The sequence below is a fragment of the Equus quagga genome, chromosome 5, assembly GCF_021613505.1.
Source record: "Equus quagga isolate Etosha38 chromosome 5, UCLA_HA_Equagga_1.0, whole genome shotgun sequence".
Classification (NCBI taxonomy): domain Eukaryota; kingdom Metazoa; phylum Chordata; class Mammalia; order Perissodactyla; family Equidae; genus Equus; species Equus quagga.
Window position 1 is genome coordinate 9,326,853 of NC_060271.1, and position 17,225 is coordinate 9,344,077.

A 17,225-nucleotide genomic window follows, 5' to 3' on the forward strand; every position below is an offset into this window, starting at 1 on the left:
TTTTATATCTTTCCCCTCATTTGTTTCTCCATTATTGCCCTGTTTTGTGTTAAATAGATATTATCTAGTGTATCATGTTAATTCCCTTCTTATTGATTTGACTATATTTTGGAATTACTTTTCTTAGTGATTACTGCATGGATTACAATTAACTTAATTTAGTTGATAGCAGTCTAGTTCAAATTAATGCCAACTTAATTTCAATAAGATATTGTCATAGAAATTACATCTGGATACATTATATACACCTCATCCAGATTTATAATTATTGCTTTATGTATTTTTTTATATCAGTAGGATAAAAAATATTTACAAACATAAAATATATTTACTTTTTATATTTACCTGTGTAATTATATTTACTGGTGCTCTTTATTTCTTCAGGTGGATTTCAGTTATTTTCTAGTGTTCTTTCATTTCATCCAGAAGGACATTCTTTTAGATTTCTTGTAGGGAAGGTTTGTTTATCTGATCATATCTTAGCTTCCTCATTTTTGAAGAAAATTTTTGCTATCAAATTCTTATTTGATAATATTTTATTTTGGGACTTTGAATATGTTATCCCACTCCCCTCTGACCTCCATGATTTCTGATGAGAAATCAGCTGTCAGTCTTATTGAGGATTCCTTGTGCATGATGAGTTGCTTCTGTGTTCTTGTGTTCAAGATTCTTTTTGTCTTTTGACAGTGTGATTATGATATGTCTAGGTGTGGATCACTTTTTTTTGGAATGTGTAGTAACTTTTGGTTGTACAGTGGACAGAATGGATGATATATTTTAGAGAATGGATTCTGTTATGTTCTTCTGAAGTATATTTGTATTTTATTGTAGAAGGCAGTTCAATTACTGATCACTTCAAGGTTGATCATCTTAAACTTCTATAGGCATAGTTTTAAATTTTATTGAGTTAGATCTGTTAAAAGCCTTAGGTATTTCCAAACTGCTCTAACTTGGGGTCAAACTTTGTCTCCCATGGAGATTTTATCAGGGCTTGGTTTTCAGCTTTATGAGGGAAAACAAAGCTTTCTCTAGTACACGGTTCTTATTCTCAATAAGGTGTTATGCCTGAGGTATTAAATATTCTTCCACTTTGGCTGTACTGGACTCTCAACACCTTCCTACCCAGAATTACTTCATCTCTAGTCTATCCGGTTTTCTTTCAACACTGTAGTAAGTTCTGTTTGACTTTTTTTGTATTTTTAAAATTATTTTTAAAGATTTTTTTTTTCCTTTTTCTCCCCAAGCCGCCCAGTACATAGTTGTATGTTCTGCATTGTGGGTCCTTCTAGTTGTGGCATGTGGGATGCTGCCTCATCATGGTTTGATGAGCAGTGCCATGCCCGCACCCAGGATTTGAACCAACGAAACACTGGGATGCCTGCAGCGGAGCACATGAACTTAACCACTCGGCCACGGGGCCAACCCCACTTCTGTTTGATTTACTTAATGTAGTTTCACCCTGTGTATATGCTGCCTAGCCCTCAGCTTCAGACTTACAGGAAATGATCCCAGAGTTTTCTGGGTTACTCCCTCGTTACCACCACCATGTATAGTTTCCTCCTCTCTGATGCCCTACTCTACAGATTTTAGCTGCTTCAATAGCCTCAACTTTGAATTCTGTATGCTCAGCATACAGGGTCTCTTTACTTTGATTGGGATCTGGTTTCTTGCCATAGTTGGGAAGTTTTTCCTGGGTGGAGAGTCAGTGCTATTATAGGAGATCATCTTGTGTATGTCTCTTCTCTCAGGGATTGCTGTATCATCTTGCTTGTTTTCTCATGTCTGAGAACAGTTGTTTCATATATTTTCCGAGCTTTGTAATTCTTTACAGTGAGGCTAGTCTCTTAACAGTTACTCCAACATGGTTGAACCAGAAGTAGAGATGTTGCTTTTTTGTCCAATACTTCTCCTGCTTTTATTGAGTTGATCACATATTTGTTCTTCATTTTGTTAAAGTGATTATTTGGATTGATTATTTTTAAATATTAAACCAACCTTGCATTTTTGTGATAATCCCAACTTTTCATGATGTGTCATCTCTTTTATAAGTGATTGGATTCAATTGGATAGAATTTTTTCTTAGTATTTTTACATCTAGGTTTATGAGATAAATTCATCTATATGTTTTCTTTTTTGTAATATTCTTGGCATGTTTTAGTATCAGTGTTATCCTGAATTTATGAAATGAGTTAGGCAGTGTTTCCTTTTTTTTATATGGAAGAGTTTATTTGATTGGCTATCTTATAAGTTTCTAAGCATTTAGAAGTGAAATCATCTGGGATTGGAAGTTTCTTTGTGGGAAAGTTTTAAATTAATGATATGGTCCATTTAATAGTTATTGAGTAATTCACATTTTATATTGCTTCCTATGTCAGTTTTAGTAAATTGTGTTCTTATAAGAAATTGTGCATTTCATCTGCTTTTCAAATGTATTAGCATATATAGTTCACCATATGTTCATTCCATTTTTTTCTTTGCTTGTTTGAAGTATAACAGATCTGCAGTACTATTCTTTTAAAATTCTTGATATTAATATGTGTTTTCTTTCTCTTTATTCTGGATGAGCTTTGCTGGAATGTGTTAGTGTTAAAAGTCTTTTTCAAAGAACTGACTTTCATATTTTAAATTTTCTACAGGGTACATTTAAAATTTTCTATGATTTTCTCTTTTCTTTATTATTTCTTTTCTTCTAATTTTTTTTTGTTTTAAAGTATTGCTCTTTTAAAAATCTTCTTATAATAAAACTTAGATAATTGGTTTTTCAGCCACATGTATAAATCAGTGAAAATCAATCATCTGCATCTATGTGTATATATATATGAATTTTCATCTTAGAATGAATTTAACTGTGTTCCACACGTTTTGATTGCCATATATTGATTATAATTTAGTTAAAAATACTATCACTGTGATAAGAGAACATATGCAGTGTAGTATAAATTCCTTTGAAATTTGTTGAGACTTACTTTATGGACCAGCATGTGATCAATTTTGGTAAATGTGCCTTTGAAAAGAATATATATTCTGCGCTTCTATAAATGTCAAGTGTTCCATAATTAGCACTAGGTATCCTTTTTAATCACGTTTTCAAATTGTCTCAATCCTTTCTGAATATTTTCTTGTTTTTTCTCAGTTAGTGGTATTGGTGTGTTAAAATTTCTCACTGTAATTCTAAATTTGTCTCTCTTTTTTTCAAATTTTACTTATATATTTTGCAGATCTATTATATGTATATACTTGTAAGATTTTTTTGTCTTCTTGATGGAATTTCCCTTTTTTTATCATAGAATATCCCTGTTCATTTCTAGCAATGTTTGTTGATCTAAAGCCTACCTTGTCTGATATAAATATAGCTGCATTAGCTTTTGTTTTGATAGTGCTTTCCTGTTGCAACTTTTTCATTCTTTTGTTTTCAGTCTCTTTAATGTAAAGTTGTCTTTATAAGAAATATATAGTTAAGTTTTTAAATCCAGAATAACAATTTTGTCTTTATTTGTAATATTTAGTCCATTTGTATTTAGCCCATTTACTGATATATTTGTGTTTGAAATCTGAATCTTATTTTTTGTTTTGTATTGTCTTATATTTTAGATTTCCATTTGCTTACTTTTTTTGCCTTTCGTTTAGTGGAAGGGAAGCAGATGATATAGAGGCATTGTCAGGTTATTTTCAAATAGCTGTTTCCAGAAGGCCATAGATTGACACTTTGCTGAAATATTACAGATAATATGAGGAAAGCATTGTTTATGCATACTCACAGAGAGGATACTCCTCATAGGAATGGTGAAGGTCAACAGAGTAGTTAAAGAAGACTGAAGATCAGATGCTATTATTATTTGAGACTGTAAACTTAGTGAAAACAAAGACCATATATGTTTGATTTACTATCTGTTCTATTTTACACTACATAGCGTGGTACTTTTTGAATGAATAACTGATTGAATGGCTGAATAAATGAATTGGCTGCAACTATGGTATATTCCAAAGAGCAACACAATAGATTCAGAAGTCTTTATTTCAAGGTTTGCCTTGGTGCTTTAAAGCACGAATTTAAACAAGCACTAAATATTTCTGAGTCTCAGCTTACTCATCATGGGGTCATGGTGAGGCTTTAATAATAAAAAGAGTGTTGGGACTGGCCCCGTGGCCAAGTGGTTACGTTCGCGTGCTCCACTTTGGCGGCCCAGGGTTTTGCTGGTTTGGATCCTGGGCACAGACATGGCACAGCTCATCGGGCCATGTTGAGGTGGCGTCCCACATGCCACAACTAGAAAGGACCCACAACTAAAATATACAACTATGTACTGGGGGGCTTTGGAGAGAAGAAGCAAAAGAAAAAAGAAGAAGATTTGCAACAGCTGTTAGCTCAGGTGCCAGTCTTTGAAAATATAATAATAATAAGAGTATCAAATCATTTTGCATTTTTAGACAAATATGGTGCATTATTGTTAGATACTATATGCAGCTGCAATTTTAAGACATGCTATTTATCAAAACCCATTTATAGTGTTCTAGAATTAAAAAAAAAAACTTCTTTCCTTTAAATGTGGAAATGCACTTTAATGTTTAATTTCTCCTTTGTGAACTTTTAGAGGGCCAAAAATAGTACCCTTTTACTTTTTGTTGTTTTAAAAATGGTAATTTTACTAAGCCTTATAACTTATAATATACTTTCAATTTATATTATCTCTGTATTCTTCCAACCAGCTTTGTTAGCTAGAGAAGCTGTTAGTCTAGTGATTAGAGCCGTGTTTCTTGAATTCAAATCCAAACTCTGACTCTTACTTGCTTACATGCTATATAGCTTTGGATAAGTTATTTTATATCTTTGTCTCTTGGTTTTCTCATATGTAAAATGGGGATAGCAATGATTCCTACCTCATAGAGGCCATTGTGAGAATTAAATAGGTTAGTACACATAGCATTTAGGACAGTATGTGGCGTGTAGAAATTATCAGAAAATGTTAATTTTTATTGAAAATTAATGTTCATATTAATTAGTATATTAGCTAAAATTAATGTTCATATTAATTAATCTAGAGATAAATATTTGTATTTATATTAACACTTTATAGTTGAGAAAACAGAGGTTGGGAGAGGTTAAGTGAGTTTTCCAAGGTTACTCAGTGAATGGCAATGCTAAAACCTGAGCTTGGATCTTCTGATTCGAAGTTCAGTGCGATGGTGTGATAAGTGTTCTGGCCTCTACAACATAGGTTTTGGTAAATATTTTTGGATGATAATAGTTGAAAGGACCAATTTAGCTGAGAAGTTTCCTGGGGAATTCTAAAGACAATTGAAACTAGAAAAATTAAAAGTTTTTGGTTCTAATTAGTTCATGTCTATAATTTCCCATCTATGTATTTTTTTTTCAGTATGTGTATACTTAATTGGAGGTAACGGATTGTTCTAGTTCTAGAAGGAGGAATAAGTCTGGCTTCTTGGGCCAGATTTTAATGAGAGCAGGTAAAATCACCATGAGGTTCACTGATGTGGTTTTGAGGAGAGGGTTATCTTATTATCTTGGATCACTGCCTGATCAATCCTAGAATCAGGCAGCCAAAGAATGTTACCGCTGAAAGAAACCTAAGAGGTTAGGTAACTCAATATTTTCATTTTGCAGATTAGGCCCTCAGAGGGTAAATCCCTCACCTGTTGTTGCTCAGTGAGTCAGTTGGGCTAGAATTCAAGTCTGCTGGTTCCCAGGCTGGTGCTCCATCTAGTACAACACAGGCTCAGGAAAACAATTGCCGTGCCAGTAGAACTAGGAAAAGAAGTAATTTATAACTTTGGTACATATCAGGTTAAAGTTTAATTCTGAGTATTCTTTTGGAGAAAGACACACTAGAGCTCCTTTTAAAGCAGGGTATTGCTGTGTTCTTCAAGTGTAATACAGTAGTGACTTTTCAATCACTTGCTTTGTCGCTGTCTATAGTCATCTTTACTCATTTTTAGCTGTTGATTATCTGGCTTGGGAATTCACCAGACTCTTTACTTTTTGTTTTCTCCCATCCCACTGTTAACATTTTTGGCAGTTCATTAGAATATCCGTCAGAGAGAAGAGAGACAAAGAATGGAGGTCACACCTGAGTTTATACCGTTTTGATGAAACTGTTAGTTCTGTTGATGGAGAAAATGGAAATTGATTTCATGATTGTTTGTGAACTTACCATTATTATTCTTATGTAGCAACTACTTCTAAATTTTGCTTAAAACCTTACTCTACTTTACATATTCTTTAACATGTTCTGATAGATGTTTGGAAATATACCAAACACAGTACAAATTGCATAGCCATGTTGTGAGAATTAAATAAGATCCAATATATTAGAGGTAGTTTGTATACCATAAAGCTTAACACAAAATATGTAAGGTATTATTGTCCCTATTTTTCGAAGTAAGAAACTAAAGTTTGGTTATGACTATTACTTGGTTTGTTGGGGCTTGCCACATGCTCCATACAGCATCCCAATCTGTCAAAGACACTTGTAGCACAAATGGATCTTCTGGGTCATTAAGGATGGAAAAGCCGCTTGCTCCACAGCCTGGACTAGCTGAAAGTCTCCTCTCACCTGGGCTGCATTCAGAGTTGGCAGCCTTGCAGATTCTGAATGCTGAACCTTCACTGAATGATGACAAATGTCACTGTCATGGCTCATAATATTTAAATGTATGTTCTTTTAGCTGCATGAACTTCTATTAAACCCTGTTCTCTTAATTTTTATTACCAGGTAACCTTGGACGGGTGGACCAGGTCTCTGAGTTTGAGTATGATTTATTCATAAGGCCGGATACCTGTAATCCACGCTTCCGAGTCTGGTTCAACTTTACTGTTGAAAACGTGAAAGAATCACAGGTGAGGGAAATACTGTAGTGGACGCCTTCAGTGTGGTTTTGGTAAGAAGATTATGCTTTTGTTTTATTTTAGGAATATCAAAATAATGACCATAATAGGAATATATTCTTGTATATCTATAGCAGTGATACAGTTTTGTTTCAAGAGATATAGAGAAATAGGTATAACATGCTGACTTTTGTTATCTAATGGTTATTAAGTAATACAAAACAGATTATCTGAGACCAAAAAGTGTTCTTTACTGATTGAAGCATTAGCTTGATATGCCAGGCTTTCTTGAGGGACACTGTAAGAAACCACACTGCAAGTGATTTGCTATTATGTTTATTATAGAGTGCTGTTCTCTATATTATTTCTTCTTTATAAAGACCTGTGAGGGACATTTCTCACAAGCTTCAGTTTCTGAAAAAGCTTTTGTTCTCTTATACCACAAGGTGTTTATATCTTAAAAACAACGTGATTCTTGTAACTCATCCTATTTTCCCTTCACTTTGGCTGCTGGAAAACACAGAGCCAATTTTACAGCCCTTTCTAATTATTCTGGGAAAGTTTTTTGCTTATGTTTCTGTATACTATCTTTTCTTTTATTTTGATCATATTAATCTGTCTTTAACTGTGAGTTCATCACATACATTTTCTAACAGTGTATATTTTTATAATCCTTTTTAAATCTGTTTTGAATGAGAGGTAATATTGATAAAAATACAAAGAACTAAATACATATACTTTGAACAAGCATTAATAAAAATCTAATCTGAATAAATCAGTTACCATTCTGGTATATTGAGACAGCTGATCATGGAAGATTCTACACAAACTCTGTACATGTGATATGATTCTTTTAAGCAGATGAAAGCATGGCCCTGTAACCTAAGATCTGTCTTCTTCCTTCGGGGTCATCTTATTCTAATATATTTGAGAAAGTGAGGTGTTTGTCTAATTTCCTCTCCCATGTCAATCTGTCCTCTTGGCTCTTTCACCTGGTTGCTTGCTGCTCTCCGTTTCTCTCAACTGCAACTTGAGTCATGAGTCAGGCAGTGGTCAGCATCTGAAATTTAAGGACTCTGGGTTTTGCTTGACCCAATGTTGTTCCTGGTACACTGGCTTATTCTGCAGAATAGGGGTACAGGAACAGCCGCTTCACTTATTACCAATTCTCTTAATTCTCTATAATACCGCTGACCCGGGACTGGCTGTATGTAACGTGTACTGAAATTTAGGGGCTAACTGGAAGGAATTAAATGTATAGGAGAGCTCTGAACATTGTTAGCTAAATATGATTTACCTCTGCATTTTAGGACAAGTGGGAAAAGAAGTTAAACCCCACACAGAGAGCTGCTCAAGGACAAACTTTAGTTCCTAGCTTGGTTCTTGGTTTTACTTATTTTCCCATGAAAGAATTCCTTTTTCAATTTTTCACAGTAAGAATAATAATATTCCTCCCCTCCACCCACTTTGGGAAATCCTGAACTTAACCTACAGGGATTCACCTGACCCTAGGATTATCCCACTTGTTTCACCAAGACAATCAATAATCCTCCAAGTGTGTTTTCCAAAGTCTATGTCACTGAGTCTTGAGAGTAGGAGGGCTTAGCCTGATGTGCTAGACTGAGTCTTAGCCCTCAAAATTTGGATCCCCTATGAAGATCTCTCTGCTATCATGAAGTAAAATACAACTTATCCTTCTGTTGTTGTTCCTGTCTCATGTCAGTAACCTACGATTGTCACATACACACACCACTGAAAAACAAACAGTAATTCTGAGGCAATATAGTCAATTCATATGAAAGAAGGGAAACCTTTTCTTAAAATTCTGCAGGATTTCTAAGTTCTCAGAAGGGATTGCTCTTTTCTTCTTTATGCATAGCATATGCACATCCTTTAGCTTGCCTACTGCATGTAGGAATCCACTAACTCCTAAGAAATGAGACCTATTACTTATCAAACAACAAAATCATCTATCTTCATTATATCCTTTGCTAAAGAGAGACTTAGTGGAAGCTCTGAAATTATAGTTTTTCTTTAACTTTGGGCCACATTAGATTTCTGGCTCAGTTTTTCTTTTAGTTTAGGCTCTTTCTAAAGAGAATCCTTATATAGCTCCTATGGTCAGGAGGTGGGGTGGGAGGGTGAGATGACTAGAGAGTTAGGGAAAATGTGTTTCTTAAGTTATACTACTTGGGATAGTCTCTTGGACAAGTTGCTTATACATTTCAAAGTTTCTTGTTCTTTGCTGTTCTGGCTTGCTTACAGGTATGTTCTTGTTTGTTGTTTAAAATATCTTTTCCAGAGTGTTATAAGTTTCATACTACGTGTTGAAGACATACAGTCTCTTTTGCAGTCTTGTCCACGAATTAAATAAGCAAGTAACAATGATGTGTTCCAAGCATTTATTCTAATAAGAGTATTGGTGCTGTTTTATGGATTCTTATTTTTAAGGTTGTAGGAACCAATGTTTGCTCTGTCTCTCTGGATTCTATCTTCTTATCCATTGCTATCCTACCCTTGTTAAAATTATAAATCATGAACATGTTTATCTGTTTTCCCAGAGCCTGCTACTTTATCAGACTCTTTCTGTGAGCCATTGCTTCATCAACTGTAATCACATTATATAGTTATGGAAATCTGTCTCAAGAAGGCATAAAGATCTGCTGGAAAGATACAATACATATCTCTAGCTCACAGGATATTTGTTTTCATGGTTGTCTACATGAAAGAGAATGGCTTTACTATTAAGTTTGACTTGTGAGGTCTGTTTTTATAATGTTTCTTCCTATAATCTTTTTCCATCTCTCCAATTTCCGTTAAAATGAGACCTGCATGAATGTAATCTAGTCAGGAACCTTATTTAGGATTTTGTACTAATGGGCAAAAGAAATATTAGTCGCCCAAGGCCAACTCCATTAAATGAATGTTAAAAATTGCAGCATCAAATATAGTGTGTAAACAAGTCTAGCTTTTGAGTTATTTTCCTTGATGTTTTTAGGAAGTGATAAAAACTTAGAACATACAGTGCTGTAGTCCAGGAATGATATATTAACCCTCAAACGTAATTGCTAAATAGTGCCTTTGTAAGAGTCTATGAAAACTAAACATCCTGATATCTTTATTGAAAAATAATTTTCTCTCTGAAAAACTTGTATTAAATATTCTTATGTTGAAATTTATTATTGATGCAGCAGAACACTTGTGTGATGTGAAAGCAAATCTTTTTATTTAAATACTCATGATAAAACTTTAGCCAATAAGAGGAAATAAAATGGTACGCCTGGACTATTTAAACTTTGTTTTCTTTCCTCAATTGTCTTTTTATGTCTTTGAATCCATTTTTTCTCCTTTCTGATTATAAAAGTAGCCACTTCTCAGTATAGCAAATTGGGAAAATATAATTATTAGAAGCAGAGAAAAAGCACCCCCCCACACACCCATAATCTTACTACCTAGAAACAAATACTATTAACTTTTTATCATATTTACTTGTAGATTTATTATTTTCTCTTTTATTTTTTGGAGCATAATTAAATTTGTACTGTATATACATTTTTATGTCTTGCTTATAAAGAAATGAAACTATCACTAGCAATGTTTTATATCATTAAAAACTTCATAAACATGGCTGTACAATAGATATTTACTACTGGACCATTTCCCTACTCTTGGGCATAAAGATTATTTTCCATCATCTGTTATCATAAATAACGCTATAGTGAACATCTTTATGCATGACCTGTTACCCACATTTCATTTTGCTTCCTTAGAATAAATTCCTATGAGGGGAATCAATGGGCAAAGGATATGAATATTTTAAAGACTCTTGTTACAGTTTCTAAATTGCTACCAGAAAATTTTTACTATTTTGCTGTCCTATCAGTAGTAAATGAGATGCTTTTCCTTGAATTTCTTGCTTTGAATTGTTTTATGAACTCAGATGTTCAGACATTTAGAACAAATTGTTTCTTTGTCCTCACACTTTGAAACTTCTCACAAATAAATAGGATGTGATGCAATGTTTCAGGCCTCTAGTCATAAAGGAATTAATTGCATTCCAGCAATAACATGAGACAATAAAACAGACCCCTATATTATTTTCACTCTTTTTCTCAATTCATCAATCCTGTTTTATCTGGGTGTGCCAGCAGATTGTCCTCTGAGGTATGTAATGGGAGATTTTTTTTAAAAAGTGTTTTTTTTTTTTTAATCAACGAAGTATTTCTTATATTACGGCAAGCAGTAATGTAACTTAAACACACACACACATGCTCTCTCTCTTTTATGTATGACATGTCTGAATTGGACTTTAAAATTCTAAGGGAGTTTGCTGCTTCTTTAGTCCCCATCCTGGAGATTTCAGGCTAAGTGAAACTTCATCTTGACCATGGCCAGAAGCAACATATCACAGTATAAACAGCACAGACAATGGATTCAAACAGATTTGTGTTTATATCCTGACTTTGATACTTATGAGATGTTTTGATTAGTTAACTAACTTGATTAGTTAATTAATCTTTTGGTACCTCAGTTTTCCATCTGTAAAATGAAGATAATAATACTATTTCATGTGGATGTTGTGAAAATTAAATGAGACAATGCGTGTAAAGAGACTACTGTGGTGTTTGGTAGATAGTAATAGGGGCTATTGTTTTTATTAAACATCATAACAGTAGTAATAATGCTAATAACAGCAAGAGCAAAATCTACCACAACAGGTTATTAGTAAATTACTACTACTTTTTTTGTTCCTCTCTTTCACCTTCTCTTCCTCTTCCTTATTCTGCTTGTCCTTTTCTTCCTCTTCCTCCTCCTCCTTTCAGATCTCCTATTGCTAATTATCATCATCTTCATCATCATGATCAAGTAAATTGTAATGGTTAAGAATATGGACTCTATGTTAGATATACCTGAATTCCAGGCCTACCTCTGCCACTTACTATCCCTTTGACCTTGGGAAAGTTATTAATCTATTTAAATTATCAATTTCTATGTCCATTTAATGGGGTTAATAGTAGTATCTAATAGAGTTAGTGTAAGAATTACATTTGATAATGCATGTAAAACAATTAATCTAATGCCTGGTACATAAGAAGTACTCAATAAATGTTAGCTATTTATGTTATTCTACTTCTAATACTACTTCTTCAAGATGGAACACAGGTTCTCTTTTTCTCTGTCATTCAATTTATTATAGAATTAGCTGACTTTGATTGAACACTTCTATGTTAAAGGTACTGTTCTAAGTCCTTTATATTAGTTAGTTCATGTAATATGAAAATAATCCTTTGAGGTAAGTACTATTATTACCTACCTCCCTCATTTTACTGATGAAGAAATTGAAAGAAAGTAAGACATAGACAGGATAACTAACTTTCTCAAGATAATACAGGTAGTAAGTGGTAGAGGCAGGATTTATACCCAAGTAGTCACTGAAGAAATACTCACTGTGGAAAATTTGGAAAATATGCATGAGTGTTAGGAACAGAAAAAAAACAAAACAAAACCCCAAACCCATAATCATACTACCTAGAAGGAATTACTGTGAAACTTTTGGCATATTTACTATTAGGTTTATTTGTTTTCTAGTTGTTTTTTGGAATATATTATTTTATGGCTACAGAGCTTACTCTCTGAACTTCTGCCTTATACTGCTTCTCAAAATATCACCTTATTGGTGCAGAAAAACCAACAGCTAAAATTTACCACCCATTGAAACTAAGACTTGTAGCACAGTAGGGTGAGAAAGGAAGTTCCTTATCTGATAAAGGATCTCTTCAAAGAATCAAGAGCAAACATCATATAGTTACCAGAAACTATGTGACTAGTTTGATGGAGTGGTGAAACTTGAAAAGCATTTAGTTTAAAGTCAGGAACAAGACAAGGATGACCTTATCAATATACTTTTAAGAATTGTAGCGGAGGCTCTAACTAATGCAATAAGACAAGAAAAAGAAATAAGTGGTATAATGTTTGTAAAAAGGCATAATTTTAATTATTTGTAAATGTTATAATTGTCTAAAGGAATAAAAAGAGAGAATCTGTGGGTAAACTATTAGAACTAATAAAGAGCTGAGAAATGTTCCTGGATACAAGACCGACATGTATAATTTGATAATATTCTTTTATTTTAGCAATAATAAATTAGAAAATGGAATTAGAAAAAATTCCATGTACCATGGAAACAAATAAATAAACATCTAAGATGTGTAAGAGTAAGTCTAACAAGGATGTGCAGAGTTTAAGACCTTTATGTAAAATATTATAAAAGTTTACTAAAAGACATCAAAGAAGATCTAAATAATTAGGTATTATAAAAGTTTACTAAAAGACATCAAAGAAGATCTAAATAATTAGGAATGATATGCTATTTATTCAAAAGATATTAGGGGGCCGGCTCTGTGGCCGAGTGGTTAAGTTCGCATGCTCCGCTGTGGCAGCCCAGGGTTCGGATCCTGGGCGCGGACATGGCACTGCTCGTCAGGCCACATTGAGGCAATGTCCCACATCCCACAACTAGAAGGACCTGCAACTAAGATATAGAACTGTGTATGGGGGGATTTGGGGAGATAAAGCAGAAAAAAAAAAAAGAAGAAGATTGGCAACAGTTGTTGGCTTAGGTGCCACTCTTTAAAAAAAAAAAATTTAATGACCACCTCTCTGTTCTAGGCATTTGGAATATAGTAATCAAGAGAGAAAAAAGATACTAGCACTTGAGGGGTTCACATTCTAAGTGTGTCATTGGGGACAAGAAGAAAGACAAAAAATAGTTACAATAAGTAGATTAAAGAGTATATTAGAAAATGATAGTTTCTAAAAGAAAAAGTAGAGCAGGGTAAGAGGAATGTGTGGAGGAGGACAAAATGAATGGTCATTAAGGTAGGCCTCATTGAGAAGTTGACATTTGAGCAAAGACAAAGGAAGTAAGGAAATTTGCTGTACAGATATCTGGTAGAGGGGCATTCCTGCAAGTGGGAATAGCCATTGCCCTAAGCCACCTCTCTAAAGTGGGATCATACCTGGCTTGTCTGAGGTAGAGCAATGAAGCCAGTGTGATTAGAACTGAGTGAGCAAGGCAGAAAGTAGTATAAAATGTGATCAAAGAAGTGTGTATATGGTAGGGTAGTGGGTTGGAGTGATGATTTTGTAGGATCTGGTGGGCCACTGTAGAGACATTGTCTTTTACTTTGAGATAAAAACAAATTGGAGGAGTTTAACAGAGTAGTCACATGATATGACCTATATCATAAAATTACTCCTGTTTCCCTATTAAGAGTAGACATTAAAGCCAGAGTGGGCCAAGGATAGAAACACAGAGCCAGTTATGAGACTTTTATAGTTGTCTAAGTGAGAGGTGATAGTGGCTTGGGCCATTGGGTTAGCAATTTAAGTGGTGAGAAGAGTTTGAAGATACACCCAGAGGATTTCCTGATGGAATTGTTATGGATTTGCTACAAAGAGAGGAGTCAAGGTTGATTTCAGGCTTTTGGCGTGAGTATCTGGATGAGTGGGGATATCTTATCTACAGAGATGAATAAGGCTGCTGGAAGAGCAGGTTTGGGAAGAAAGATGAGTTCAGTTTTAGACAGGTTAAATATGAGATACCTATCAGATATTTGAATACACTACTCAGTAGGCAGTTGGATATATGAATCTGGAGACTGAAAGAGAAGTCAAGATTGGAGATGCGTATTTGGGAATTGTTGGTACATAGATAGTATTTAAAGTCATAAAACAGGGATGATGTCACCAAAGGAGTAAATGTAGAGAAAAGAAGAGGAACAAGGAGTGAGTTCAAGAACTCCAACCAAGGAACCAGCAAAGGAAAATGAAAAAGAGCAGGTTGTTAGTAAGAGGAAATCAAAGAGTGTGTATTATCCTGGAAGGCAAGTGAAGAAAGTTTATGCACTGTGATAAATGCTGCTTATAGTTCAAATGAGACAGGGACTCAGGATTGACTATTGGATTTGGGAATATGTAGGTCATTGATGACCTTGACAAAAAGCAGTTTTGGTTGAGTGCTAGAGTAGGCTTAAGAGAGAATGAGGGCATAATGTCCTCAAGGTTCATCCGTGTTGTTGCATATTACAGAATTTTCTTTTCTTTTTAAGGCTGAAGAGTATTCCATTATATGTATATTCCATATTTTCTTTATCCATTCATCTGTTAATGGACATTTAGGTTGTCAAATACTGCATAATTCAATTTGTTTGAGGTATCTAAAATAGTCAAATTCATACGATCAAAGACTGGAGTGGTATTTGCCAAAGGCTGAGGGAGGGGAAAGTTGGGAGTTACTAATCAACAAGCATTAAGTTTCAGATAAGCAAGATGAATAAGCTATAGAGATCTGCTGTACAACATTGCACCTATAGTCAGCAATAATATGTTGTACACTTAAAAATTTGGTAAGAGGGTAGATCTAATTTTAAGTGTTCTTACCACAATAAAATAAAATTTTAAAAAAGGGAATGGGAGGAGGTGAATTGGAGAGATCTAATACAGGCAACATTTTTTTTTTTTCAAGAGGTTTGCTGCAAAGAGGAGCAAAGAAATGGAATGGTAACTGATAGAGGAAGTAGGGCTGGAAAAATTTTTGATTAGATGAAAGAAATAGCATGTTCATATCCTGATTGGACCAATATAGTGTAGAGAAAACAACTGATGATGCAGGAGAGAAAAAGGATAATTTCTGGAGTGATGTTGCTGAGTATTGGGAAGAGACAGTCCATAAACTGAGGGATTGGCTTTAGATAGAAACAGGTATTTCTTGTATGGTAACAAGTGGGAGGGAAGAGACAGAGCAGATGCTAATAAGTAGATAGATGTAGTGGAAGTAATCTATGGAGATTTTCTTCTTATTTCTCAATTTTCAATTCTCTCAGTGAAATAAGAAGCAGGATCATCAGCTAAGACTGACAATTGGGGAAGGAGATTTGGTAACTTGAAGTAATACAAGATATAATCATCAAGGAGAGTGGAAGAATGAAAGAATAAGGGTAGAATAATATGACTTGTCACCAGTAGTAAGGGTGGCATTGAGATATACAGACATGAATTTAAAGGCACAAAAGCCGCTGTGGGTGTTTGTTTTTCATCTATCCCATTTAGCTACAAGGCTGCAAATGCAGCATAGGGAGAAAGTTTGATTTAAACATAGTTGTGTTTTTATTCTTTCTGAGGAAGCATTATTTTATTTTGTTATTTTTGCCTTTTTAAATCAACTTGCTGAGATGTAATTTTCACACAATAAAAATATACCACAATCAAAATATAAAACATTTCTATTACTCCAGAAAGTTCCCTCACACCACCTTGGAATTAATTCTTTCCCCAAATGGTTGTATTCTTTTACATTCTCACTGGAAATATAGGAGAAGGTTTCTTTTTTACATATTCCATTTCTCTCATCATGTTTATGTTCTCCATTAAATCCTTAAATATATTTATAATATACTTGAATACATTTATAATAGCTATATAAAGACCTCTTAGAATTCTATTATCTTTGTCATTTCTGAGTATGCTTCTATTGATTGATTTTTCTCCTGGTTATGGGTCACACTTTTCTGCCTCTTTACATATCTAGAAACTTTATTGGAGCTGGACATTGTGATTATTACATTGTTGAGTGTTTAGATTTTTTTTTAATTGTTTATATTTTTTCTGGCAGGCAGTTAAGTTACTTGTGGAACAGCTTAATCCTTTGGAGGCTTATTTTAAAGCTTTGTTGGTGCAGGCCTAATGCAGTGATGGTAGTTTATTCCTGGTGGGTCCAGACATGACCCTTCTGGAATATCTACTGAGTGCTCCACATATTCAAGGGGGTCTCTCTATTCTTTCTGCCTATAACTGGGACATCTCCCATCCATACGTCTTGAAAGCCAGAGTGATCATAGGAATTATCTCATTCGTTTCCCTTCTCTTAGGGATCCAAGCTTTGTGATGCCTATTGTCCAATGTCTGAAAAGATCTATTTCATATATTTTATTCAGTTTTCTAATTGTTTTTTGCAAGAAGGCAGATATGGAACAAGTTACTCCATTGTATACATCGTCTTGCTTTTAAGTGTTGCTCAGGCAGGTCTAGAGTAACCTCTACATTAGGGCTAGTTTAACCCTGCTACTAAGATGTGATCCTTCTGGAATCTCTAGTGAAGTGTTCATTGAAGTTTCCACTCTGATTAATTTTGATTTGAATGTCTTCCAGCTCTCTGTGTGAGTTCTTGGGGTTGTTCTACCACTTTCTAGTGTTTGTGTTTCGCCTGTTCTCGTAGAGTCTTACCTTATGCATGTACAGCTTTGCGTTCAGCCAAAGAATCAAGTTGAACCCTATGCAGATTTCTGGAGTTTTTCCTGTGCATAGTTTTGTCTTCTCTAGT

At 34.3% G+C, this 17,225-nt stretch overlaps 1 protein-coding gene across 4 annotated transcripts in view; it reads left to right on the plus strand.

Annotated features, from left to right (window-relative positions):
- AGBL4 (AGBL carboxypeptidase 4) overlaps nucleotides 1-17,225 on the plus strand; it is a 1,241,053-nt gene that overhangs the window by 210,873 nt on the left and 1,012,955 nt on the right. For all 4 annotated transcript variants that reach the window (XM_046660687.1, XM_046660683.1, XM_046660686.1 and 1 more), the window contains exon 3: nucleotides 6,732-6,856. In XM_046660687.1, the coding sequence (XP_046516643.1) occupies nucleotides 6,732-6,856 (125 nt within the window). The remainder of the gene's footprint in view (nucleotides 1-6,731; nucleotides 6,857-17,225) is intronic.